Source organism: Periophthalmus magnuspinnatus, chromosome 16, assembly GCF_009829125.3.
Source record: "Periophthalmus magnuspinnatus isolate fPerMag1 chromosome 16, fPerMag1.2.pri, whole genome shotgun sequence".
NCBI lineage: Eukaryota > Metazoa > Chordata > Actinopteri > Gobiiformes > Gobiidae > Periophthalmus > Periophthalmus magnuspinnatus.
Window position 1 is genome coordinate 17,324,259 of NC_047141.1, and position 27,779 is coordinate 17,352,037.

The window sequence follows — 27,779 nt, forward strand, 5'->3', positions numbered from 1 at the left end:
TATGGAGAATTTGGAGCATTTTCTTCAGATAAACTTTCAACTGGGGTTTATGCACGATGGTGTCTTTTAGCCCACCATCACCACACTATCATCAGTATAAGTATTTTGAAGGGACACTGCAAGCATTCGAGTTTGTTTAGTCGGTGGAACCATACAGATTTAGAAGAAATTGCTATATCTGAACAAAATGCTCCAAATTCTTCATAACGCACTGGTCACTCATTCACACACAGCAGCCTATATTCTCATAAAAATACCACTTTATTCTCGTAATATTACGACTTTATTCTCTTAGTATTGTGACTTTTTTCTAGTAATATTACTTCTTTCCCTCATAATATTACTTTTTTTCTCGTAGCGCCCGTATATATATTTTTTTATTTAAGTGACCCTTATACTCCGTCATATGATATAAACCAAATAGACACCGATAATAGATATAGATAATAGTTGGTCAAATTGGCCAATTGCAATAAATACATAAATATTTGTTTAGGGGCAGAACCATGTTATTAAAAGTTCTCATGCAAGAATTATGAGATAATGAATCAAAGGCTTTTTTATTTGATCTGTAACACGGCTACATTTTCAGAGAATAGAAAGTGATTAAAAATGCATCTCAGGGCATTTAATATTTGTTACCTTCATTACGATCCACAATTGCAGAGTAGTTGCTAGTGTTTAAAATATGAACCATTAGACTTTATCAGACATTGATCAACCTATTTGTAGTTCTAAACATACACAAATTGTGAAGGTTTTTATTTGAAGCACTTTCAAAATGTATTTACAGTCCTTCCGCCTCTGGCAGAGGTAGCAGGGCCCTAGAAGGATGTCTGTAGATCTGCACCTGTGGCTGTGGTGGAGGCTGGATGGGCTCAGCTTCACAGTTCTCTATGAGAGAAGGGGGAGGCAGAAGGTGCCCATACCTGCTCCCGACTCTGGGAGAATCCAGAGCAGGAAAGAAATACCTAAAGCACAGGATGGAAACAAGCACGGGACAAGGAGGGGGACACAACACAAATATGGAACACAGAGACAAAGATGGGGAAGTGGAAAATACATTTGAATGGAGAAGTTCAAAATGATAAATAAATGCACCAAAACAAAAAAGGAGAACTCAAAATGCAGGCAGATGATGCTGACTTATTACTGAGGAGATTTAGTAATAGGTGGATTGGTGATATATCTTTGCAGATGTCAACTGCCGCAGGGGAGGGGCAAAGGAAGATCTCTTGACAGTCCTGCATGCAACAAGCAGTACACACATTAATAATTCACTCTAAACAGTAGCAGGCTTTTAGAAATTCAATAATTTTCACATTTTTGCAGCCAATTTAAGTTACCATTTACAATACATGTTTAGTATTAAGAGCAAAGCAATATCAGTATTATTCTTAAGAGGAAGTTATAGTGTCACATCCTATTATTTTTCAGTTATCTGGCAGCAGACATGTGTTGTGTTGTTTGGCTAGGCAGTTTTTGAAGTGCCATAATTTCCTCCACAAACAAAATATCCTGCCTTGTTCTACGGAAAAACTGCTATGCCTGTAGGCCTAAAATGTGATTATTGTATCAGTTCATATTTCAGTCTTTTTCTATATTCTTCTGGTTGTGTTTAAAATGTGAACTCTGAACAGAACACAATTAAAACAAAAATCACAGTAGCAATGTTTGTCTGAAAAATCAATTTCAATTTGATATTTTTCCCAAATCATTCAGCCATCAATACACTGTTTAATGGCTTATTCATTAAATATTTAATTTAAATCAATGATAAGTAAGGGCATATAAGCATTCTATTATTAGTTACTAAAAGAAGATTAATGAAGTCATGCACAGCAAAGAGATTGGCATGGGGGGTGATATTTACTAACAACACTTTGTATATAAAAAATGCACTAACAATCATATTTAATTACATACAATATATTTATTTATTTTTTTTACAAAAATGTACTAAGACAAAAACATTATAAACGTCCATCCCTGCTGTGCCCACCCATTGGACAAGTACGATTTATTAGCTTCTTAGACTTGGATGTGGCTAGCCTGTAAGCTAAAACCAAGCTCTTTGCACTTTAAGCACCTGGGTAAGTCTCAGTGAGTGTGAGGCACAGTTGTCAGTTCTGTCTTGGAGCAGGCAGGGTGAGTGGCGTTAGGCACACCACACCACCTACCTTCCAGCAGACATGCCATTGATGGCACTTTGGGACTGGAGAGAGGAGCCCATCATAGTGCTCATGGCTGTGAGCTGACCAGAGGATCCAGTGAGAGGACTCCCATCGCCTTTGAGGATCCCTGTGCACTTCCAGTTGTCCATGTAGTTGGCTGTAGAGAATTATGATTTGGGTTCAAATCAGACACATATTGACAAACATTATAAATCCGACCCGACATTTGATACTAAAAGCTTTAGATTTTGAGAAAGAAGCTTCCAGGAAACTAAGTCTTTGCTGTCCAGGAAAAGGGTTCAATGACTCATTTCGATATAACAATCAAAGCAGTAACGGACTGAGGTTTACAGCTGGTGATGCACATGTAGCAGGCTCAATGTTTTTAGTTACTTATATTTTCTTTTCAAGCAAACATGGTTGTCAGTACAATTAACTAACATGAATGAATTATTTTGTGTATAAAAAGAGAAATAAGACATTTTTAAAACTTAGGAATGCACTGATACAATACTGGTATCGAGCATCTGTGCCAATACACCATTTTGCTCTATAAATTGGTGTAATAAGACAATTTTTTTGCCAATGCTGGATCAAAATGCTTCCTAATATTAACTGTCTATTTTCACAAAGCTGTTCTAATTACTTTTAATGAGAAATTGGATAATTTTTACCATATACGGTTTGTATTTAAATAATAATTTTCAGTCTGTGACCTAATATTGGTTGATCTTGGGTATACTTAAAGTAACAACATCAATATCGGAACAGAAAAAGTTGGACTGGTGCATCCCTATTAAAAATGAATCAAAGAAATACATTAATACACAAAATGTTTTTTTGTTTTTTTTAAAGGCAGAGCTCTGTGATTCAAGGAATGCCTCTGCATTTTTGTAACGTAAGGATTGAACCTGCTATTTGATTAATAGAAAGGATGAACTTATTTAGGCAATATAATCTCCTCAAAAAAACTAAATTCTGCCTCTCCTCCTTTGGGTATTATAATATAATAAATGTTATTGCTCGAGGACCTGGGCGTGGGTTAAATTGAATCCTTTTTTAACATCGCAACTGCTCAACCAAATACTGCAATTAGATTCCAATCAAAGAGTTTAACAAATTTGTTCAGCCCCAGTTCACACAGTGCATAAAAGAGAGCAGTAAAGCCTCACCTTTCCATAGTCGCACACATCCATCATCCCCAGAGGAAGCCAGTAAAGTGCTGGTGATGTTCCAGCTTACCCTCCACACCTGGGAGTTGTGGTTATCAAACTGAGCCACAATCTGCACCTCAAATTTAGTTGGTCCTGAAGATGTGCTCTCCTTCCTATCAAGAAATATTGCCTTATTATTTGTACAATTATGTTCATTATATTCATAAAAGGGGCCAAACCTCAAAGGCACCAGTTTAAATATTCTGACATCTTTGGTCGCAATGGCAAGAACATGAAAAGACCTTCCCAAGTTTGGAGCAAAAGCAATATCATGAACGGCATCCGTGACTGTCATTAGAGTTTCTGCTTTAGCGTATTTCCTATAAGTAACAAACAGAAATAAAAAACAGAAAGCAACAATCCTAGTTGAAAGAATTAGCATATGTGCACATCACCTTGTATTTTCGTTGTATTCGTAAATCTGAACTTTTCCACCATATGCTACATTGCTGTCATCACTTCCTACAGCAAACATTGGAGGATGGGCTCGTGAGCTGCAAAGAGGAAAACAAAACAAGACAAGGTCAGCATGTCAACTACAGTTTTTCCATCGAGTTTGTCTACCTAGAGGGATTCCAGGAGATGCAGCTGCAGCTCAGCTTGCAGGAGATCTCGTGCTGCAGTGACCACTGACTCAAGTTCATGACATCAGGGGCTTCATAAATCCTCACCACACCATCAGCAGAGCAGGTGGTCAGCATCAGACCCATGTGTTTAGGAGCAAACTTCACATCTGTCACTGACGTTCGACTGTCTACCAATGTGGTCCTCTTTATCTAAAATGATACAAGAAAACCATAATCAAAGTGGCTACCAAGGAAAAGGCTCAAAGCTGATATCAATACCACAATGATAAAAATTGTATTAATTTTGTTTAAAAATAATGTAATGTAATTTTCTTATAAAATAAATAAGAATAGTAAGTACTTGTCAAGTAGTTGTCTAATTCACACATGTGAATGTCACACAAATCCTGCATATTTAGGCTGAGTTCTCTGTTCCACCTTTTGATATCTGTTAATGCAGAAAGTGCTCTACTGTATTTTTAAACTCCATACACCTTCACTAGAATCATTTGGATGATTTCAGCTCTGGAATTGCCCGTTTCAACGGAACAAGAGGTAACTATTAAATTGAAAACTACTGCTTCATGACATTACAAGCTGGAACAGAGCAATTTGATCTTTGGAGATGCAGACAGACTAATAATAAAGGACTTAAACATGTGTGAATGAAACAAAAGACAATTCCAAGTTTTTGATGGGGTAACAACATTCCAACATGGCTTAAGTTTACAGAAGTGAATTTTGTCTAATATAGGACCTTTAACCTTTAGGTTCTGGTTAACTTAAACTACTAAGAAACAGCCCAACTTTGACCCATTTAAGTAATTTTATTCAATATTTATATCTGCTTAAAGGAGTATCTACTTTCATTACTAGTTATAGTATCAATTAGTATCAGGGTATACATTCTCTGAATGTGTGTAAGAGTATGACTTCTGTTTGCATTGACATAATCTAATTCAGAAAAGGTCAATTATTTGTTCTTGCTAGATTGCTGAAATTGGTTATTCGGAGGTCAACTCAAGAGTTTTCAGTTTCCCAGGGAGTGTTAACCTAAACCCTGAGTAAGTCACCATGTTAACTCTGAGAACCTTACCGCATCCAGAGCAAGTTTTATTCCTCTAACCTGTCTGTTCCTGAAGGAGAGCTCTGATTGAACAGTCCCTTCCCCATTCATAGAAGTATAGAGACAGTTAAAACTTAAAACTTAAAAGTTTAATGATATTAATGATTATTTTCCACTTTCATATATTTTATTTCAATTTCTGATTTTTAATACAACACAATTTACTGCTTATGATAACGTTTTAAATTGGTTTGGTTAAGTTTATCAGCTTGATGTCAAATAAATAGATCAATTCATTGAGCTGTGGCCTAAATTGTTGCCATACTTCAATAAATGAATTTAATGTCACGTTAAGAAGTACAGTTTGCTACAGCACTCCAAATGCTCAACTATATATCAGACCTTTATGAGCAAAATAATGGTGCAAAATTATTTTAAAGTTGTAAAATAGTACTTAATGAATTAGAAAAAAGGAAAGTGTAAAAACATATTTGAATTGTAATGCATCATACTAATTATTCAGTAAAGTATTATTTAACATCCCATTTTAATATCAAACCTGAATTTAACCTGTCTACAGTCACATGACTTCTTGTCCCGCTAAGATGGAACTTGAAGCCTCCTCTGATTTACTGTTGCCCTGGTGAATACCATTTTCTGGGATCCACTGACCATTGCTTCTCTCCTCAGCAAAACTCAAAGTGAAAAAACTTTGAGTGGTCTAACTCTAATCCAAACCTGTTTTCTGAAACAGGAAACTGAGTTGGCCCTATCTGAGTAGAATAACTTAACAAGAATTAAGCTCAGGGTTAATTCAACCTGCTTTATGAAAGCAGGAAAATGACAGAATAGAGGTCAACACACCCAGTGGCTCTGTCCTCTCTGTTTGTCATTGGACTCTCCCACAATCTCTTCCCACACGGCAGCTGTTCTGTCAAATGAGCATGAAGCCAAAACTTGTCCAAACTCTGGATGAGCCCAAGTCACTCTCCACACGGAACCACTGTGTGTCTGTTAGGGGAGTTCATGCAAGCATTACAAATACACATAGTGTATAAATATTTATTATGTTGTAAATGTCCTATTTACATACAACATTAACATAAAGGTGGTTTACCTTCCAGCTTGCTGTGCAGTGCCATTCTCCATTTTCACTTTTATCCCACACCTGACAGACGCAGGAATGATGGAAAAAAAATACCATCAAGTACATTCTTAAACACTGACTGATGCTGAATGTGTTCCAGGCATCACTTGCAGACCACATGTCTTGACACATTTCTTACCTCTAGGAAGTAACGTATATTAAGATAAAAACATAGTCCTTTCTTTAAGTTAGCAAAGGCAAAGATACATCAAAAGTCCAATTTGAAGTCACAGTAAAAAACTAGCCATTGTTATTAGTGACATGGATTTCCGTCTCATGCTTTTGTTATGCTAACCAGCTAGCTCCTGCTAACAGTAACAGCACCAATGGGACTAACCTTGACACTTTGGTCACTGGAGCATGTCGCCATTCTTCGGCCGTGGAAGTCGTAAGAGACATCATGGATTAAATCCTTGTGGTCCGCAGCAATGCTTTTGGCTACAAACATGATTATATCCACAGTGCTACACAGGAGTAGGGAGAGGCCTGTGGTGGCGGATAGATGCTTGGCGGGTTCTCCTGTACGGCATACGTGCACTTCTGTAGATAGTCACACGGGGGCGCAGTCGTATTGGTTTTCAGACATTTAGAAAATCTTAAATCTAATCTGCAGTAAAAATCAGGGTTTTGCCTGACCAACCAGTCCCCAAAGGGTCTGGTCCTGGCTGGCCAGGTAAGTTCAACATGTATATGTAGATATTTCTAATACAATCAATCTCGTTGCTGCCATATGTCAGTTGCTAAAATGGTATCCCAAACGTGTCATTATTATGATTATTGCTTTTTTTTTCTAGCTCGTTTCTAAACAATTATTAATTTGCGAAAATATTGTCCTGATTTGTAATAGGTTGAATTGGACACGTGACTGACAGCAGGCCCTCGTGTGTGCGGCGTTGAACAGTAGAGCAGAGCAGACTGCCTCCCGCTGGGATCCTCGGGCTGTGCAGACCAGACCCACACTGTCAGTCTGTCTGCTGTAGATGGCTCACGGAGCGGACTAACTCACTGAAAGCGCCTTTAAACACCCTGTTCCCCGGCGACTGTCTGTGGGCACAGTTGAAAACACCATGGAGCAGGAGTTTGAAGAGATTGACTCCTCTGGGGGATGGCATAACCTTTACAATGTAAGTCGGGACAGTGGGCCCCGTGTTTCTATGACGATAGGATGCTAACGGATTTAGCCACCGGCAATTTTGATAGCTAACTGACAGCTATGGGGTATTTCGCCGTTTTTTGCCTTTCTGTTCACCCAAAAAGCCATGAGATATGTGTCAGTGCATTCAAGTGTTATTGGATTGCGAAACCCACGACCTGTGCATGTATAGTAGTGTCTGACTTCCGTAGCGAGAAAACGTGCAGGCAGCGGTGCAGTTTCTGATGAACTTGGTTAGCTAACGTTAGCTGTTCACACTGGCTGACGCTAACAGACGTCAGCCGCAGTTTCTGAGAACTCGTCTGGACTTCCTGAGAAAATCGCATGTGTCCTAGCACCAGTTGTCTGACTGCCTCTCTGTGTGTCTGTTTATAACATATCTCTTCCTGTTAAACCAGGGGTGCTCAGACTTTTTCAGTATGTGAGCTACTTTTAAAATGATCGTGTCTGAAAGATCTACCACCTAATACAAAAATGTTAAACATATATTTATTTGTAAATGTATTATGAATTCTTACATGTACAGTGCATTTTGATGTACTTTGCACAACGTCATGAGATAATACTGCACAACACAATTGAACTTCTTACATGTTCATAATTACTTGATTGATGATTACTGCTCTGATGACTTGCACTGAATGTAATCGGTGAGGGATGCATAGTTTGGGCAGTAGCTTCTGACAGCCAGGAGTAAAATAATTCACATAAAAGATTGAACACATTTTGTAGTGTTTTAATGCTTTAAGATAAAAACTAAGTGGTCTTCCCTGTTTTATTTCTCATGATGTAATCAGCTGGACAAGTTACCACTCCTGACAAGGCCTGGATACTGGCAAATATGGAATAGAACAGTGACGGCTACCACAGACTTGTATTGACACTTTCTTATCTGTATCCACAGGAGATCCGTAACCAAGCCAGCGAATATCCTTACAAAGTTGCAAAATTTCCAGTGAATCGTAATTTGAACCGCTACAGAGATGTGAGCCCATGTGAGTTCCATGATGAGTAAATAAACTTTACTGTGCATTTCTGTGTCTCTCTCTCACCCTGTGATCTGTCTTATGGTCTACAGATGACCACAGTCGAGTAAAACTTGAAAGTTCTGAAAATGATTACATCAATGCAAGTTTGATCATGATGGAAGAAGCCCAAAGAGCTTACATTCTTTCTCAGGTATTGGTATTTTTCTGTGTAAAATACAACTAGTGTAAAATACAACTAGTCAGAATTGCAAGTGTCCAACATTTTCCAAACATATTAATTTAATGTATTTTGTTTCTCCAGGGTCCTTTGAGGAATACATGTGGTCATTTTTGGCTCATGATATGGGAGCAGTGTACAAAGGCTGTCATAATGCTCAACAGAATAATTGAAAAGGGAACAGTAAGTCTTTATGTCTTATTTTCCCTTTTTTACAATTCAATATAATTGCATCTAATTTAGTTAGTCCATATTGCATACCTTCACTGCAATAGCGCACAACATTGCCCATTTAAAGGCTGCACTAAAAGTGAAATTGCCATTAAAAAGCATTAAGCTAGTGATTAATTAGCTTAACTAATGATAATAAATTATTTAAATTAAATTTCTGAAACTATAAGCATTAAGCCAAATTAGGCTTTAAGAGTGTTTTGTTTGTTTTTTCTTTTACTGAAAATAATCCCTTGTGGATTACTTATTACATAGCTGCTGTGCCTTTAAACAATGGGGAAAATGTATGCAAAATTCACTTAAGGAACTGAAACCGGCTTTGGTTTGTGGGTTGCTTACCGAAGCTTGAGACATATGGGCCATTTGCAAATATGCCTCTCCAGTTACTTACCCCATATTTTAATTTCCACCATGTAAGATTTTAGCGAACAAAGTGTACTAAAATAAAAGCATTTATTTAATTATAGATCTTTTTATTGCATTAAGATGCATCCTTATATTGCGGATGGGCATCTTCTTAGAGCTAACACATAACTTTTCTGAGGAATGGCCTAATTATCCTAATTTGATAGCCACAGCTGTTCTCACTGAACTGGGAAGTCAATTCTACAGATTTTGATTACCATTTTAGTTGGTTAGTCAGTCATTTTGTGTTTTAAATGTTGTATGCGTTAACGGTACAGCTGAATCAAGACTCTCTGATGTACACAATACTTTATATATTTTTTATATTATACATTTCAGTTTCACTCCAGCCTTTGTTATTAAATATATACGCATAAAAAATATGATATATATAAGTTGTCCTTTTCGAGGTAAGAGATCTGCTACAATACTAGAGTCTTGTTTTTCGCTTGTTTTGATATGTAAATACTGATGCTTTTAAAGGTTATCCGGGTTTCACCATAGTTTGCCTTTTACAGGAAAAGTGTGCACAGTACTGGCCAACCCCAAAAGACAGAGAAATGCCTTTCCCTGATACGGGGTTTGTTGTCCACTTGATCTCAGAGGAGGTTCAAAGCTGTTACACAATCCGAGTGCTGGAACTGCAGAACACAAAGGTGAGCTCTCCTGTGAAGTCTGCCAAGTCTGTTTATCAAGTGCATCATCATCATAATCATAATCGCACAAAATTGGTATGCCTCCTTATTTGTCATAGACTGGGGAATCCCGGGAGATCTACCACTTTCACTACACCTCGTGGCCTGACTTTGGAGTGCCAGAGTCTCCGGGTTCTTTCCTGGACTTCCTCTTCCGGGTCAGACAGTCCGGATCTCTAGGGCCTCAGCATGGGCCCTCTGTAGTGCACTGCAGTGCTGGAATTGGACGCTCGGGAACCTTCGCCTTAGTGGATACCTGTCTTGTCCTGGTGAGTGAGAGAGAAGGGTGGGGAATGGTTACCAAAGGGCAAATCTTGCGTAATTTAAGAAAGGGAGAGAGATTCATGTTTTGGCAGGAATTTTTTTTTTTTTTATAATATGTGTAATGTTTCTCTCTAATAAGGAGTGGAGTTATGACATGTTGATTAGAAAAAGATATCAGAAAAAATGTGTATGTTCAAAGTAATAACATAACTTAACCTGATTTGCAGTGATTTCTCATTGTAAAGCAAATATTACATAGTGAAAACCATTGGATGTTTGAAGTTCAGAACAATATCAATATATATTAAGATACAATGTAGCTTTAGTTCCATTTCTATTATGCTACTTTCATTTAATTTAGTAGTATTGTTTAATAGTATTTATTTTGATAACTAAATGAAATTGCTTTCACAACAGTTAGTGAGTACTACTTCTAAATTCAACCTCTGCTGTGACCTGCATTTATTTCAACTGAAGACACTGGCAAATTGTTGTCAAACTGTCCTATAGATGGGTGTGGTGTAAGAATGGGTCAGTTCCTCTCACACTGTTCTGAGATTCTGGTGGGAAAGGCCACTTAATACCAACAATTAAATCTCAAATGGCGTGGTTTGTTTTGTCGTGCAGCAGATCAGATGAAATGTACATTGGGTTTTCACAGGAATTGTTGTAGTGATCTGCCATCACAGCCACAATAAAAATGCAAAAAAGAAAATTGCCAGTGCATTACTCAATTGCTATTTATACTATACTTTTAGTGGATTTACTGATCTAAAATCTATTTGTAAGCTATTGTGGCATATGTGCTCCACTGGTAATGTCTTCGAAGTCAAGAGCTTGCATATCTCTTTTAAGAAGTAAAACGAGACTGAATTTAAAAATAATCCTACAATCCTTTGGCTCACACCTTGCCATAATTGTCTGGTACTGAGTGTAAAGAATTATTTAAGTGTTTGTCTTTCCCTACTGTTTTGTAAATAAGATGATGTGCTTCTAGATGGATAAGAGACAGGATCCCTCATCGGTGGACATTCAAAAGGTGCTGCTGGACATGAGAGAATACCGCATGGGCCTAATCCAGACTGCAGACCAGCTCCGCTTCTCGTACATGGCTGTCATTGAGGGAGCAAAGATTATTCTGCCAAACACTTTCACTCTGGTAAGTATCTCAGTCTGTAGAAGTCGGTGATGTCATCTGTCTAAACAATTGGCTTTTTAGTCCCCACATTGTTGTATAAAAGTTGGTGTGTTGGCCCTTTTTCATCATTTCTTTTCCTCATATAGGAGTTAAGTATGTAAATGTGGTTCTGTGAATCATGGATACAAAATGCAAAGTGATTGAAAATTTACACAGACATTATTTAGGAGATTGGAACGCTGGGGGGTCGCAACTCAGGAACAGTTGCAATTCATGGATGGTTGCGATTCAGGAGCCCATGGTGGTCCCGAGCCCATAGCAGCGGTCTCTATTTCCAGTGTAGCACACATCTGCAACCCCAAACTAAATGTAATGAGATGTTGCAACATGGAATAAAAAGTGAAACTTCCTTAGCCCTGTTATCTCCATCCATACTGTGCCAAGCCTACACAGCCTGGACCCAAAAGTCTATGGAAAAGAGACTTATGGTTGAGGCATAAGTACATATGGGCTTTTCAACCTTTTTGGTGAACAAGGTTTGCTGTATGTTCTGTTGACACCGTTTATTGGTTATTCCACATAGAAAGAAAAGTTGATTTCCACAAATGACTTGGAGCCAGATTTCTCGCCTCCACCTCCTCCACCCAGACCTCATCACACGTTTAAAGACAGCAAGTCCAACGGCCAGCCCAGGACCTGTGTAGAGCCACAGAAGAACCAGAGGGGTAGTGACACTGAAGGAGAGCCGGCAAGGCAAGACAACAGCATAACCGACAACTCTGGGCAGTAAGTAAAATGATAAATTTGCTGAATTTGCTGTTGAAACCGTGAACCATAATCATTATTTATTTCGTCATTTGTAGTCTACGAAAGCGGCAGCGAGAGGAGCGCATTGCCGGCACTGCACAGAAGATCCAGCAGATGAAACAAAGACTGACAGATTCGGAGAAGAAGAAGGAGAGCTGGGCTTACTGGAGACCCATCCTGTTGAATGTCGGGGCAGGGGCAGCTGTGGCGTTGGGTCTGCTGGTTTGTTGGATCTACTCCCAGTGAGACGCCTCTGTTACATAAAAGTGACTCTAAATTTGCACCTGTACCTTATATTTTGGGTACATCTCTTCATAGATTTAGATGGTAATATGTGCGAGGGTATTTATTTCTTGAGGTCAAAATGCGGAAGCGCTAGATCAAGTGAGTGTGTGTATATTTTTAATGTAAGATCTTCTCAGAATCTCAGGATCTTGGTGCCAGCACGATGATTTTGTTTTCTCCTTGTCACTGTCGATTCACGTACTGTATGATAGAAATGGCTTTAAAGGCTAAGGTGCAGTACAGGCAATGTCTAAGATTTATTTTTGCATTTATCAGATGTGCACTCATCTGTGGACATGTTTTACATTTCAGAATGACATTTTGTTGACTGTCACAAAATTCAGCTATGGCATTTATTTAGCATATTACTTTTTGGAATGATTTATTTTTTTCTGAGCACCACTTGTTCTTCCATTCAATGTTCAACATTCAACAATGGCGTGTCCCGTAATGGCTAGAGAAATATATTTTTGTGTAACCTCATATTTCATAGGGTATGGCCTTGGTTCATATTTCAATCTGCTGAGATGAAAACATTTTATTTTCTGTCATTTTGAGCATGTTATTGTCACAAAGTATCTCACTGTTTTTGTGTGCGTTTACCCACTGGCTGGGTTTGTTTGTGTGTATTAACAGGTGATCCCACTTTTTGTTCTCAAACCACAGCAGATGAGTTTGTTGTTCATAGAGAATCCTTGAGGAATGTATTTGCTGTTTAATCTTTAATACGACCTGCGCATGCATCACAGTGTGAAACTAGTTGTTATTTTAACCATTGTTTCACAGTTCACCCAGTTGGCTTTCATTCAACAGGGACCAAGATATCTAAAGTTTCAAGAAAGAAAGAACAGCAAACTCAGAAGTGTACATCATTTTCCTGTTTGGAGGAGATTTTAATGTGCCTTTTAAATTACATGAATGAAATGGTGTGGCTCCAAAGTACCGTAGAGTAAAGGCATAAGCCAAGATGCATTGGTATACCTGGCAATATGAAGATTGTTGATGTACACCAAATATGTCTCTAATAAGCACTGATTCTTGATTATAGAAAGATGTTAACTACCTTTTTCTCATATCAGGCTTCAACAAAAATATATTTTAACCAATTCATTCCAGTCATTTTGGGTTTCCGCATCAAATTTCATAGCAGTTTTACAGACTGCTCAGCTGAATTGAGAACTTAATGTGATATAACATGGTGTTTTGAGAAATTATAAATAAAACCTTAAATCTTTTATAACCAAACCATGATTGTTCCTTTAGTCTGTGTGAAGTGTATGGAGCCATCTCTTGCTTTGCTAAATGCTCACCTTTCTGTTTGTGTTCTATATAAGTCATAATTTAATTTAATGGTTTAATCGATGCAGGCAGTCTGGAGTCCTCTCCAAACTGATTTCTGGAATTGATTCAATTTTCTTGAAGAGGCCTTGCTTATGTTGTATTGACTCCAGCACTAATTTCATTACATTTGTAGAACACATTAAGCTACAAGTAGCAATAGCCCACAGTGTGTGACAAGTCTTTGTTACTGCCGTAGACTATATATAGGGTTACTACCTGGAAAGTGGAAACTTCTACTACTGGAAACTACTACTTACTTCGGCACAAAATTGAATTATACCCACAACATCTGATTACTTGAGGCCTAGTGTTTATTCTACTACTGTGAAGCAGTCAGGAAGCCCATATTATTTTTAAACCAAAGCTATATAACAAAGTGTATTATTGCGATAATATCTAATTAAGACTTAGTATTAGTTTGGAGACATTGCTACTTGCTATTTTATGTTTAACTTTGGGTCGGTTTTGTTAAGGTTCTGCAAGTAGCACATATTTATGGACAAGAACCTAGAACTACAGAAAGGTCCTTCGCTTGTAGTCTGGACCAGAGCCTAACAATAGCTGTCCTGAAATATGCATAAATAAAACTGTACAAACACACAATCAAATAATAAAGAGATCTTCTAAATTAAATGAAAAAAAAAATATGGTAATATCCTTTTTGTGATAATTGCCTGAAATATAGGTCTTTTTAGCCTGTTTTCCTTGTAAACTGGTTACATTCTATCAGGCATCGATGTAGCCACGCTCCCGCGTCTCTTTCCGCCACCGTTTAAACCGGGTGCCGTTTGTTGTCAGTTGTTGTTGCACAAAAGAGTTATTTATTTGCTCCAAAATGCATTGAAAATAAACGAATAAAGCAGGTATTAAAGACGGGACGATAACTTGTTAGTGTTTTATGCACTTGAATTTTGCACATTTACCTTGCCAAGTCTATTCTAGTAGCTAGTTGTCATGTCCCTACCTCCAGAGAAGGCACCCGAGCTGAAGCAAATCATACACAACCATTTGATGAAGGTAAACAATTTATATGCTTTATTTTATTATTTTTATGCGTGTTTGATTTGGAATGAAATGATCTTGTGTTGTTACGTTTGTGTGCCTTCTGTGCTAGTTTAGGCTTAGCATCGTTTTGATCACAGTTGTGATAACAGTCTAGCTACTACAGTGACAGTGTACTAACCTACTTACAACTTCCTGAATGCATTTACTTTGACTTTGTTTTTTTATTAGGATTAGTATGAGTATTTTAGTAATAGCATCATGTATATTATAGTTGTCATAGTGTACTTAAGCTTGCATTCTCTTACATATGGAAGTCAAAATAGGCCTGTAGTTAGTTTAGTTAGTTTTTTTGTTGGTTCATTTTCCTGATTATTTTTTTTCTTTCAGATTAATATTCATGGAAAGATCCGAGAGGTCTTAGCAGAGACTGTGAGAGAGGATTCTGGTATTACAAATCAGCCTCTTTCAGAGAAAGACTTCCTCCATGCTTTACAACGCCGGGGCATCATAGACAGTGTCATGAAAGATCTGCATTTTACACAGGTGACCTAACAATTTGAAGCCAGGAATTGATATTTATCATTAGCATGATGTAAATGTATCTAAATTTTCATTGCTTGTTGTTATAGCAAAGAGCAGCAGAGGTAGAAACACAGTCTCCATCAAGACCTGCTACACATTTCATTGATAAAGATGAGATGCAGTTAAGTAAAAGTAAGTCATTTTAATTAACTAGCATTGGTGCTACTTCAGTTATGATTTTAGTGTTATACATTATTCAAGTGTAGTACTGAGCAACTCCCTTTTATGTTTTTGTCTTTGCTCTTGTTTCTATTTTCTTTCTTTGTTTGAAACAAACAATCTGATAAAGTAACCTGATGAACTTGTTTTTTAAATTTTTTTTATTTTATAGCTAACATCGATCCATGCAGACGATACCTTTATCTCCAGATACAAGGCGGCAAGGCTTTTCTGGAGCATCTTCAGGAGCCAGAGCCACTACCTGGTCAGGTGTGCTCCACATTTACGTTGTACCTGCATTTCCGCAATCAGAGGTTTCGCTCTAAACCAGTGCCCTGTGCCTGTGAACCTGACATAAAGGAAGGCTTCCTCCTAGAGGTCCACAAAGATGACCTGGGTAAGATTCAGCATTCATACTGTAGTTAGAAAAAGCTGTGTAGGTCAAGAGTGAGAAAATGAGCATTGGAGATCTATTGTTGTATTGTGTAAATGATACATTTTGTATTTGTAGGAGAAGGCAGTAGAATGGCAGATGCCACAACAATGCTATCTATCTGTGACCCTGTTCATTTGGTGCTAATAAAGACCGATACGTCCAGTGAAACCGTTCTGGTTTCATCACATTTTCTTGACTGGAGGACTGTTCTCAGTTCAACCATCAGCAAAACTTGCATTGCTGTGGAGTTGATGGGTGTTGGTAAGAACGTAATACAATTATCATTTATTCAATTGCTTTAGTTTATTCAATTAGTTTAGATTTAGATCATTTACAGGTTAGAACACTTTACCTTAAAGAAAAATTATTCTACAGTGCTTCCTTTCAACCTATAGATACTGGAGGACAAGTAAGAGGACATGCAAATGTATTATTATCATGTTTGTTATCTTAGGTCAATCCAGTAATCCTATCCACCATGACTAACATTTACTGCGATATTCTTTTGCGTCTTTGAGAAATTGCACTGACATATATTACTATATATATTAAGTTTGTTTGAATCAGCCTTGAAAAGCATTTTCTAGCACCTTCAAAGCAGATTTTTTTCTCCTCAATCCAAATGCAATAGCTCTTTGAAACTTTATCTGTTGCAGTGTATAAGTGGATATTTGTTACTTGAATAACCAACTAACTCACTTTTTGTGTGTTTTTCAGGAAGTGAATGTAAAGTCCCAGCTGGTATTTTGACTGTGAGCCTGGAGCTCTACCCTCCTCTGACAGAGACAATCAGCCCTGACATAATCTCCACACAGGTCAGTCAGATGGATGTGACATTGGGTTATTATGCAATATATAGTATTAGATATTATTTTTTTTCATATTCAGATTAATGTTTGAATATGAAAACTATACATATACAATTTATATTGACACTTTTGCTTGCTCCATTTAGCAATCACTTGAAAGACAGAGGAATGCAGAAAAAGAGAGACTGTTTTTAGTTTATGCAAAGCAGTGGTGGAGAGAGTTTCTGGAGATACGTCCCACACACCAATCCAAAATGGTCAAGATCTTTGCACAGGTTTGGCTCCTCACCTTTAAAATGTGTTGTGTGTTTTTTGTGGCTCCAATACAGATGCCTTATTTTTGTCCCTAATTGACCTTATTCCGCCCTGGCCATTTTTGCCCCTAAATGCTACTAAGCCGTGCTGTCATTGTGGTGGCACTTCTGGTTAAACGGGTATCTGAGAAAAGTTTAGCTGCTAAAATATGACATAAAGTACGTTGATTTGCGTAAAATGTTCATGTTCACCAACAATTCAACAATTGATTCTCTGTGAGCCTTTAAAATGTCTTTGTAGTCCATATAGAACTTATTTGCTGTCAAGATCAGCAGCCTCATGCGAAGTAATACAACTCGAATGATGATGGTGGCTACCATGGCAACTCCCTCAATAAAGTGAATAGAAGCTTGGAAAAATGAATCATTAACTGTTAAGAATTTGGAAGACAGTTGTAAGAATTGAGTTCAGTCATCTTTTATTGTCAGTAATATGGTTTTTGAGAGGTCTACAGCAAACCCTCTGCCAGTAAAAACATGTGGAGGAGAGTTCTGAGTTTAGATTATTTTTGTGTTAATTGACAGTTATTGAAAGTCATGAAATGAATATTGAAATACATTTTTATGTGTTTGAATAAAAAAAAAAACTAAATCTAAGTGTTATTATGGTTAATTACATCTAAACTAAAATGTCAGAATCATGTCAGAGTCATAGTTTGATGTATTTTTAAAACTGCATTTTACCCCTAAGTGAAATTACTGTCTCTGTAGGACGAGAATTGTGTAAATAGACCAGTGTGTTCTTATGTGCGAGTGCTCCGAGCGGGACGTCTCCTGGAGAGCCCCAGACAGGCGGCCCGCTTTGTCAGCCTGCTGGCTCACGAAAAGGCCCCTGTCGTGGGGAGTGGAGCAGGCAAGCACGAACAGTGGTGCACACTTCTGGCCTTTCTCTGTCGAGGCAAGGTAAGAACAAAGTGAACAGCTTTTGACAATACTGTAGTGTTTTTGTAGTATCTAATCTAATTTGATGCAGTTAAGTAAAAGCGCTTTGAGTGCCTTGAAGGTGGAAAAACACTATATAAATATGTAACCAAATATGTGACTTTACTAATATACAAATCTACTGTACTGCACCCACATCTAGTGTATGCTACAAAAAAGGTGTTTTTGACATTTGCGAAATTGCTTTAAAAAATGTATGTAAATCAAAATTTTAACTCAGCCCTACTGACCACATCAGTTGAGGCTGGGTTTAGTTCTGGTTTAGTCCTTGATTAGTCTGATTAGTTTTTTACGACATCCTGGTCAATGTCAGTGTAAGACTGGATTTAGTTCTTGTTTAGATTTAGGCAAATTTTAACTCCTATTAGTTTACAATAGTTGCTCTGAAATGCTATCTGAGAATTAGAAAAATATGCACTACTATTCGTCACTTATAGGACATTTTTTCACAATAAACCTTTATTTGTTTCTTCCTTTTGAATTCTTTCTTTCAACTATACACCTGACTGACTGTTGCATTTTCATCTCTTGACTACAGTAGATAGAGAATTTCCCAGACCACCACCTCCTCTGAATAAATGTTCTTTTCCCTGCCTCGTGCCCATATAACAGGAGAGACAGACACAACACGGCTCTCTCGCAAAGTGGCCCTTGTCAGTTGTGATTTATGACTTTCATTCCGGGGAAAATTAATTTAGCCTCATCAGTCCGCCAGCCTGCTCCAACGCGGCGGCCATTTTAGCACTTCTGGGGAACATCTATCATTCTGACTTGCCAGAATAGCTTCAGCCAGCACACAACTGCACTAGTCCATCCCCGTACTGCTCGTCAAGGGGCTCTTTACTGGAAAGAAGTTGTGCGAATGAAATAGAAGGTGCTTACTGTCATGGGCAATCTGATGACGCTGGCGGATTTCCTGTGCTGCTGCAGTAGTGGACTTTCTTGTGTGGCAAATACTTCCCAGAAAGGCTAATACAAGAACAGGAGCAGATACTGTGAGGAAACTGATTTAAAAGTGAAATATAGGAAATAGGTCTCAAGGAAGCGTTGTCTTGTACTATATAAAAAATGACTTAAAGTGTTGGCACTGGCTTTTCCTAGCTGCTTTTTAGTCTTAATACGATTTTTATTGTATTTTACATTCTCTAGCTTCTATGCCTATTTTAGTCCACAGTTTCAGCATGGAAAGATTATGTGATTTTTAAATTGATTTTGTCTGTACATTTATGGTATGGTATGATTTATTTATTTTTGAAAAGCTATTTTTGACCAGTAAAAAAGTAAAAAAAAGTCATTGCACTTTAAAATTTTAGCCTGTGTACTGGGGTGACCTAAGCAGCTTCAGTGCCAAATGTTTTGTTAAATAAATTCTGGTTTGCTGTTTTTTTCAAAGGGTGACTGTGAGGACCATGCCACTCTCCTCTGCAGCCTGCTCCTGGGATTTGGACAGGATGCTTATGTGTGTGTGGGAACCAAGACCAAAGGAGTACCCCACACGTGGGTCCTGACCAGAGGCACTGATGGGAGCGTCACGTTTTGGGAGAGCCTCACTGCTCACAGGTGAGAAAGGATTACAACCTTTGTAAACTCTCCACGCTATTGACAGTTCTTGGTATCTCATGTTTTCATAGAAAGCATATCATCACTAAACTAAAGCCTAACATGCAAATTTATCTGCTTGTGTGTGTGTGTGTGTGTGTTTTCTTTGTCTTTCATTACACAAGCAGTCTATGTATTTGTCAGAGCAGGGCATATGTCATCATTATCAATGGCTTTCTGTGAAATTGCTGGATGAAACTATCTCATTCATTTGGCAATTTTCTGTATCCAGATTTCTAGAAAACATCTTTCCTTTTAGCATTGGATTTAATTGGGCTCATTAGATTTTACATTTTAATTCACGTTGCAAATTATAAACATGTGCACCAACAAGTCAGAAGTCAGAAGAGGACACTGACATATTCAAATGTAACCTAATGCAAGAATCACACGCATTCAACATGTTTGTTGATGGAGTTTTTGGCTTAGGTAAAAAGACTGCTACAGCTGAAATATTGAAATGATAAATATTTTGATGCAGATACCTTCATCAGGCCATAGACCCAGATGCCCCGCCTCTGGTGCAGCAGCCCAAACCCTCTCACCCCTATCGCACTGTGGGCTGTGTCTTCAACCACCAGAGTTTTTTAGCAAACTGTCAGCCCTCAGATGCTGTGGAGCTGTGCGTCTTTGACTTTCAGGTACAAAATGTCCTTGTTCTTGGGGGAAAAAAAACATAAGGCAGTGGTAGTTGAGCTAGGTTGATGTTTTCCCAGTGACCATAAGAATAATCTATTGCACTGCCCACTTATTGTTCTGCTTAAAGTGGGGGTATTATGCACATGTACTTTTTGGATGCTTTCTACCATGTTATAACCTTGGTCTCTCATCAAAAACATGTCTGAAGTTGTTTTATATGTCATCCTTACATGTTTGAGTAATTTTGCGATGTCTCACGTGCCCTATTTTAACCCTCTTTACGATTAGTAGTAAGATTCTGTCCAAAGCTACTCACAAGCCTATGTCACACATTTTCCGTACGGCCATTTTTCATAAATATACAAGAGCCAGAATCGGTATACAAAACAATACACTACAACTTCACAAACCTGACGTGATGTACAGTAGTTCCATTGACCCTCTGAAGAATGACAATAAAAGGTAAAATGGTGATCTAAATATGTAATGTGTTAGCAATGAATACCCCACAGAAGTGTAATACCCCCCATTTAACCAACCTATGTTTTAGTGACATGACAAACATGGCCTTTTCATAAGGATAAGCCATATATAAGTAGCATAATACACGTAGCATAACATGGATACATTGGTTGTACTGGGAAGAATTAAACTCATTCCCCTTTATTTTAGCCTAGTACAGAATAAAGTGGTAACTCAGGGTCAGGCAGAGGACAGTATTGAGCCTTGAGCTGAAATGGAAGTGGCCTGTGATTGAACCATGGCCAGATTAGTCATCATCAGGGGTCACTGTGGGAAGACGATGACATTTTCCAGTTTCTAAGGTTACTGAGTGCTTGAAAATTTCAGTTAAGTTTCATTTTGGTAGCATGTTTTCTCATGTTTTCTTTTAGACAATAATGAAACCGCATAGAAAAAATGGAAATTCAATATGTCTAGAAAAGGACATGAATACTGCCTATACATACACTTACAACAATGTATCTAATTAGCAATTGGTGTAGTCTTTGTATTTATTATGCTGTATTGTAGTTCATAACCAGAAAACATTTTAATTAACTAAACTGTGTCTCCATTGAATTGTAGTTTTGATCCCTTCCCAAAATGTTCTCCCTCACAATTTTGTAACATACACATTTGACTTCTTGACACTGCTCATCCAGAACCAGTCTCGGTGGAAGGCGATGAGCGAAGAGGCCCTGAAGTCTGTGTGCTTTCCCGGATCAAGCACCTCTCTGCCTCCCGTCCCGCCTCTGACTGCCCCCACACTGGACTCAGCTGTTGTTAGCAACCAGCTAGAGCTAGAGATGCGCTACCTCATCTCAGAGCACAGGAAGGTACAACATATCATAGTTACTCTTTGTAGTTTGTTTTGAGTTTTGCATTTATAATCCATTTCCAAGAGGTTGGCAAATGTCTTTTTTGTTTAGTTAAATCAGATTCCCTTCCTCAATTCTTGAATTATATAATTATTAGTAAAAACGTATTCTCTGGCCATGGGAAATGGTTAGCAGAGTGAAAAAAGAGCTGAGGTAAATCAACCTAATATTTCAAAAGACCAACCCAGTTTTACTTGAACAGGTCTACAATGGCCAAGCCCAGTTCATTGAACAAATAAACTCAAAACACACCTAGAAAAGATTATATGTCTTTCAGTTCTACAGCTCACACATTTACATACCTTAACTAAAACAACATTCGCAAGTAGAAACTGCATTGAGTAGTTGTACAACAAATCTTCTCATTTGTCACAATCCGTATGACGCAAAAGACATAATTAGGCCTTTCACGATAACAAATTTTGAAGTACAGGATATTGGTGAAGAAAATATAAATAAATGATAACACTGAATTCCATTTTACCACTGACACGATCAGCCTAAAGCAGGATTTTCCCAAAAAAATTATTCTGGATGTACAGTATTGTCAATGAATATGAGATGCAATAAATAAATGAAACACTTAATGAGTCATAGAAGTTATTTATTCAGCCCACTACAGCTCAAATTTTCAGAAATATTGACCCCCAAAAATAATTGTTCCATCTATCATGTATTAAACGATAAATCAATATGGTATTTATGGTGACAAACCTAGGCACAATAACATAACTTCAAAGTTTTTCATATTTGTTAATTATCACTTTCATGAATAAAAAATAATGGTAAAACATAAATTGATAAGTTGAACATGATGTAAATCAGTTGAGCAGTTTTTGCAAAGACAAATACATAATTGTTTGCCTCTTGTTGTGTACTTTATTAGATTTGCAAAGTTCACCTTTATGAGTTCATGGAAATAATTTAATTTCGATGGTAGCAAGACATTTTGTTTCTTACAAGTTTATCTCTGCTTTTTTCTAGTGGAATGAAATGCATGCGATATGCAGCTTTTTCAAACCATGATAAAATGATTCCATATTTTAAAAGCCAAACCAGGGATGTGGGCTGCAAATTAGCCTTTATTTAGAAGTCTTATTTGCATGGCATAGTCACCTGTTTGATTGGTATCTTTAATTCTCCTGTCTCTTTGAAATATGATTCCTATGAACATCCTACCCAATCAGTACTTTGTTGGCTTGTCTCTTGCAGGACTTGGACTTGGCCACAGTTTGGGATGACCACCTGTCGTACCTGCTGTCCTCGGCTCTGTCGGCCTACGAGCTGGAGCGTTGCACTGGTGTGTCCTGTGGGAACGAGGAGTTTCAGGACGCTGTGAGGAGGGCGGTGCCAGATGGACACACCTTCAAGGGGTTCCCCATTCACTTCCTCCACCGCAATGCCCGCCGAGCTTTCGCCACCTCACTCAGGTGAGAGAGTGGAACATGTCTCGATTTGAGCATTTCAGAGGGATTAACATTAACCACAAAATTAATGCTTCTTAAACCAGGAGTAGGTCTTTTGTAAATGACACCATCTTTGGATTGCTTAACTTTCTGGACCATTTTTCCCAGCAGAATTTGTTTAAATTTGAAATTTTCAAGAAAGGTGACAAGTGTAGTCATTTTAAAACGACAAACTGGAAAAGTGAGATATTTGTGTCTGTTAAATCTTGTGAATGTAGCGCATACATGGACAACAGATGGAAAATGGCCCATGTCTACAATTTAACTTGCTAGAGTTACACTAATGCATCTGCAACATTTTAAGTGTGTAAACTAAAGCTGAGAAATTGATGGAGAAGTATTAGAATGATATAGTCTTAAAGGTCCTTTGGTGTGCTCCAAAAACAGTTAATGGACCCAGTACCACATGCACTCTTAAGGTTGTTACATTATAGGTAGATATTGATGTGTACCTCATCACTTTTGTCTTTCTGGTATTTATTATGTGTCTTTTCCCAGATCTCCTTTCTGTGATGAGATCATCTGTTGCCGTGGGGACCATGTGAGGTTGGCTGTGAGGGTTCGTGTTTTTGTTTACCCTGAAAACGCCTGTGCCGTCTGGATCATGTTTGCTTGTAAATATCGCTCTGTGCTCTGACCACAGCTCCACACATGATGGACCCTAAAAAGATTTCATAAATTATACATTTTTTATGTTATATGAGTTCCCACACAATATGTATTTTTTGCTTTGTACAGTACCTTTTAACACTAAACAATATATTTATAATGTGACTTTTAAAAATAAACTCTGCAAAAGTAAAAGACTTTATTACTTTTTTTCTATGTGATAATTGATTATAGTGGTAGTCATAACGCCCAATACTTTTTATTTTTTATTCTAAATGTTCTATGTCAAAGGTCCTGCAAAAATCAGTCAGTGCAATTCATGAAATGAACACTAGATGGCAATGTAAGACAAATATTGGTGTGTGTGACTGTCGTATTTACACATACAGTATACGCAATAACGGGTGCTTTCCCATAAAACGGAATAAAGAAAAAAACTGTCCCTTTGCGAATTAAAATATAACTGCAGATTAAGACACAAATACATTTTTTAAGACAAAAAGTCTTGGAGCCAATGTTTTATTAAGCCCTATTAAAAGAGGTTTAATTATGCATTTACAACCACAGTAAAGCCCTCCTTTCATTAATTTTACAAGTGACAATGGTCAAAAAATGACCCTAAATTAATTAAACTGAGTCCATTTTGTTGCAGTGTTGTTGCATTTGCATTCTTAATGCAAAGCATCAGTGCTGAGAAATGTATCAACTATTAAAGTTTAAGTAAATTAAAAAACATGGTTGGCCCAGGATTTGCTGCTTCAAATTACTGAGAAATCCAAAATCTAAAAGCATCTTCCTGACTAAATCTCAGTTGTAATTAGCATGCAACGAGTATGTGCAGTTCTATCGTCCTTCTCTCCTCTGTTCCTCTATTTTTTCCACTCTGTGACTCTTGTGCTCCAATCACAGAGGGGAAACCAGTGACATATCAAACCCCAAAACTTTGACGGAAAGAATCCTGTGAGGACCACCAATTAATTAGTATTATTTCAAAGAGCTCATTTGCAATTCCACTTCGGCCCTAGATTTGTCAAAACACATGAATCAGGAGGGAGGCAGCAGAAGCAAAAAATTTGTAGGATGTTATTTTTGAATATATTCTGCCATCTAGATCTGCAACTACTCTTAGCTTGTGGTGTATGGTATATGATGAAATGCTACAGGGATTCTCATCTTGTGCTTTAGTAGAATATTTTCTCATTATGTATCAGAGAAAATAGGTAAGAGGTGATGAATCGCCTTGATATTTTCATAGTAAATTGGACACATGCATACTCACAAAAACCTTTAATAAAATAGAATATGGCTGTACAATAATTTGCTTTAAATCGCAGTTGAAATTTTAATCACCATTGTCCATTTACAAAGGCTGTATTATAATTTTCTCTGCAAACAACAAAAGCTCCATAAACTGTTCTGTAATGTAGCAGTTCATATTTCAATCTTTCAAATATTAATGCTCCTCGAGATGTGTTTAAAATGTGCATTGTGAACTGTGGCCTAACCAGAAAACATAATTTGAATGATTGATATAATAATAGAATAATATAGGAAATCTAATAAATATATAAATCATACTCTTTGTAAAGAAACCAGTGATAATACACAGCTGTATATACATTTCCTCACAGTTGCCTTTATTTCTCTCATTTTTGTTTACCACAGGAAGAAGTTGCAGTGTTGGAAGTACACGTGCGATGCGGAGCTTTCTAAATGGGTCCTGGGAGACTGAGGCGACAGGACCGATGCCAAAATAGTCGGAGGAAACGATGCTTCTCACTCACACCTCGTGGCAGTTGAGACATGCAGGTTTGACACGTTTCCAGGTAACGAAACTCAAGTTGACAACGTGTATTAGTGCCTTGTCTTAAGAGGTGCGAAAGAAATGTGTATTTAGTTACAAGGAGGATATTTTTAAGGAAGAGATTGGTTGTTTTAGTCATAGAGGTGCTGTATGATTAAGGAAAAAAATCTAATTGGGTTTTTTCTGACAAAATTTGCGATTATAGCTGTGATTATATCTGTGAAAAAGTAGTATTCTGTTCAACGAGTTGTCCCATAAAAAGAAACGGTTGTTTTTCAGAGGAAATTCTATTACCTAAATAATTCATAATTTGATAATTGCACCTTCTCAAATTTCAGTTGCAGTTTCAATTGCGAAGTATTGTGCAGCTCTAGTGATTAGTTACGAATAAAAGTGTTTGGTTTTATCATTGCACAACTTCAGCAAAGGCCTTACTAAGAGTCCCACAGTTTTACCATTAGGCCTGTCATGATAATTACTATATCAACTTATCATTCAGTATATGAGAAGGAACTATATTTTTTTGGGGTCAGTATTTATCATGTGTACATTTTCTTTGCACTACTAGGAAATGTTTTGTTATTTTTTGGCATATATGACAAGATTTAAGCCATTAAAGGTTAAATTAATAACATGCAAACTAAGTGCTACAGTGTTTCATTCAGCTATTTATTTATTACCGCTCATGATTTTTGAACAATATTGCAGATTTAGAAACATTTTTGTTGTTTAAATCTGTTCTTGGGTTATTGTGTCAGTGGCAGAAATGACCAGTAATTTCAGTTTTATTGTCTATTGTCTATATTTACTTCATCAACACATCGCACTTCAAAATGTGTCATCGTAACAGGCCTAGTTACCATTGCGTTTGCCATTGCTGAAAATCTGAAAAAGCCTTTATTATTTTTGTACTATTATAATTTCCTTATATATTACTAGCAATAAATGGATTGTCACATATACATTTATAAATGAGTTCAAAAGCACATGTGTATTTAAAATCTTGCACTTGGGGTTATCAAGAATATTTAAATGTGCATTTGTCGTATTCAGTTAAACAGTGCAGAGCTGCAGAATGGCTTTTTATGCGTTAGGTCAGAGTACACAGAACAACACACCAGTCTCTGTATGTGGAATAGTACTATAGGTTGTCAGCTCCCAGTTAACTTGCAATACTGTCACATCCCTACAGTACTTTGCAACATTTTCTTTGTAGTACATCTTTAAGAATGTTTCTGATCATTCTGGCATGACTATAGGTAAAACAAGAAAATATAAACGTTATATTTGAAATTATACCAGTAAACGGATATAATAACTAAAAGAAACACCGATATTCTCCACAGAAATACTTATAAGAGAGAGATTGTATTTGATATAAACTTTCGTTCACACCTTTGCTTCGCCCTCATCTAAAGTGGAAGCTGTTAATGAGTGTTTTCCATTAGACATTCCCCTGCAGTTCACAGTGTTCAGACTCTACCTGCACAGCGCCTGTTTCTGTTTGTGTTGATTAGACAAATGTACTGAAGCTCCCAGGCATGTTTAGCATATTATTCTTTATTATGCCCCATAGTCACATGCAATGCTTAAATATTCACAGTTATAGAAAAGTGAAATAGAATTTGCTCCTGATAATGTCATTAACTTGGTATGAAGGTGGTAAATACGTAGATTCACTTATTATCAAAAGTAAGCTGTCGACAAATGAAAAAGGTAGAGTGAATCATTTGTAGAATCAAATCGTTCCTTTTCAGATCAGATTCAGGCTGTATTTAAGTGTGTAGGTAATTGTTTTTGCGGACGGCGTTTTAAGATAAGAGAAGCAGGCGCGCTAATCTCTACACTGTATCTATAGTGAAAAATTATAATAATGTGTGATGAACATATCTCGACACATTAATGGGAAACTAGGTGAGGCAAGTTTATTTCTATAGCACAATTCATACACTAAGTTCTAAGTTTTCATTAATTTGGTCAGAAATAGGGTTGCAACGGCTACAGTTTCCAAACAGATTTATGTTTTAGTTGTAGGATACAGAGACTTTAACATTAAGAAGATTCTCATATATGTTTTAATGTGTTTTCAGACCCAGAGTTATCAGGTTTTATTGATAACAGAGACAGGACAGGATATTTTTTTGCAGAGGAAGTTGTGTTACTGTAATTATAGTCCTTGCAGTTTGCTAATTGTGAGCATTCATACTGCTATTTGGATTTGATAGTGATTATTCTTGCAGTTGTTCTCAAGCATATTTTGTTTAATCAGTTACAGATTTTAATTCCCATTCAGTGACCCTGATGTCCTTGCAGCTCCGGTACGTTTTAGATGCCTCTATAATGG

At 37.3% G+C, this 27,779-nt stretch overlaps 3 protein-coding genes across 5 annotated transcripts; 2 read left to right on the forward strand and 1 right to left on the reverse strand.

The window, feature by feature from the left end:
* Positions 1-648: 648 nt before the first annotated feature.
* seh1l (SEH1-like (S. cerevisiae)) lies at positions 649-6,680 on the reverse strand. 2 transcript variants are annotated; one of them, XM_033981255.2, is made up of 9 exons: positions 6,505-6,680; positions 6,138-6,188; positions 5,885-6,031; positions 3,953-4,164; positions 3,784-3,882; positions 3,568-3,708; positions 3,347-3,501; positions 2,181-2,331; positions 649-971 (listed from the first exon to the last, which is right to left on the reverse strand). In XM_033981255.2, the coding sequence occupies exons 1-9, from the start codon at positions 6,613-6,615 to the stop codon at positions 788-790; spliced, it is 1,251 nt and encodes a 416-aa protein (XP_033837146.1). In that variant the 5' UTR covers positions 6,616-6,680; the 3' UTR covers positions 649-787. The 2 variants fall into 2 exon arrangements, with proteins under 2 accessions (XP_033837146.1, XP_055083584.1); XM_055227609.1 differs by lacking the exon at positions 649-971 and adding an exon at positions 981-1,244 and having other exon boundaries at positions 6,505-6,679.
* Positions 6,681-7,053: 373 nt separating this feature from the next.
* ptpn2a (protein tyrosine phosphatase non-receptor type 2a) lies at positions 7,054-13,596 on the forward strand. The gene is made up of 9 exons (XM_033981013.2): positions 7,054-7,291; positions 8,225-8,315; positions 8,399-8,499; positions 8,611-8,709; positions 9,681-9,818; positions 9,917-10,126; positions 11,119-11,280; positions 11,843-12,045; positions 12,123-13,596. Exons 1-9 carry the CDS (start codon positions 7,235-7,237, stop codon positions 12,310-12,312), a joined length of 1,251 nt encoding a protein of 416 aa, XP_033836904.1. The 5' UTR covers positions 7,054-7,234; the 3' UTR covers positions 12,313-13,596.
* Positions 13,597-14,508: 912 nt separating this feature from the next.
* Positions 14,509-23,727, forward strand: cep76 (centrosomal protein 76). 2 transcript variants are annotated; one of them, XM_033981643.2, is made up of 13 exons: positions 14,509-14,709; positions 15,085-15,240; positions 15,327-15,411; positions 15,611-15,835; positions 15,950-16,135; positions 16,592-16,689; positions 16,830-16,958; positions 17,709-17,900; positions 19,333-19,499; positions 20,020-20,179; positions 21,341-21,514; positions 22,769-22,986; positions 23,521-23,727. In XM_033981643.2, the coding sequence occupies exons 1-13, from the start codon at positions 14,647-14,649 to the stop codon at positions 23,657-23,659; spliced, it is 1,992 nt and encodes a 663-aa protein (XP_033837534.1). In that variant the 5' UTR covers positions 14,509-14,646; the 3' UTR covers positions 23,660-23,727. The 2 variants fall into 2 exon arrangements, with proteins under 2 accessions (XP_033837534.1, XP_055083583.1); XM_055227608.1 differs by lacking the exon at positions 15,950-16,135.
* Positions 23,728-27,779: the final 4,052 nt, after the last annotated feature.

Excerpts from the sequence above, each read along its gene's own strand:
- cep76 (XM_033981643.2), top strand. The coding sequence starts at position 14,647 with ATGTCCCTACCTCCAGAGAAGGCACCCGAGCTGAAGCAAATCATACAC. Across the intron at positions 19,500-20,019 it reads GAGAGCCTCACTGCTCACAG|ATACCTTCATCAGGCCATAG; the intron begins GTGAGAAAGGAT and ends ATTTTGATGCAG. Across the intron at positions 21,515-22,768 it reads TCATCTCAGAGCACAGGAAG|GACTTGGACTTGGCCACAGT; the intron begins GTACAACATATC and ends TGTCTCTTGCAG.
- seh1l (XM_033981255.2), bottom strand. The coding sequence starts at position 6,615 with ATGTTTGTAGCCAAAAGCATTGCTGCGGACCACAAGGATTTAATCCAT. Across the intron at positions 3,883-3,952 it reads ATCTCCTGGAATCCCTCTAG|CTCACGAGCCCATCCTCCAA; the intron begins GTAGACAAACTC and ends TCCTCTTTGCAG. Across the intron at positions 3,709-3,783 it reads GAATACAACGAAAATACAAG|GAAATACGCTAAAGCAGAAA; the intron begins GTGATGTGCACA and ends TGTTACTTATAG.
- ptpn2a (XM_033981013.2), top strand. The coding sequence starts at position 7,235 with ATGGAGCAGGAGTTTGAAGAGATTGACTCCTCTGGGGGATGGCATAAC. Across the intron at positions 8,316-8,398 it reads CTACAGAGATGTGAGCCCAT|ATGACCACAGTCGAGTAAAA; the intron begins GTGAGTTCCATG and ends TATGGTCTACAG. Across the intron at positions 8,500-8,610 it reads GAGCTTACATTCTTTCTCAG|GGTCCTTTGAGGAATACATG; the intron begins GTATTGGTATTT and ends TTGTTTCTCCAG.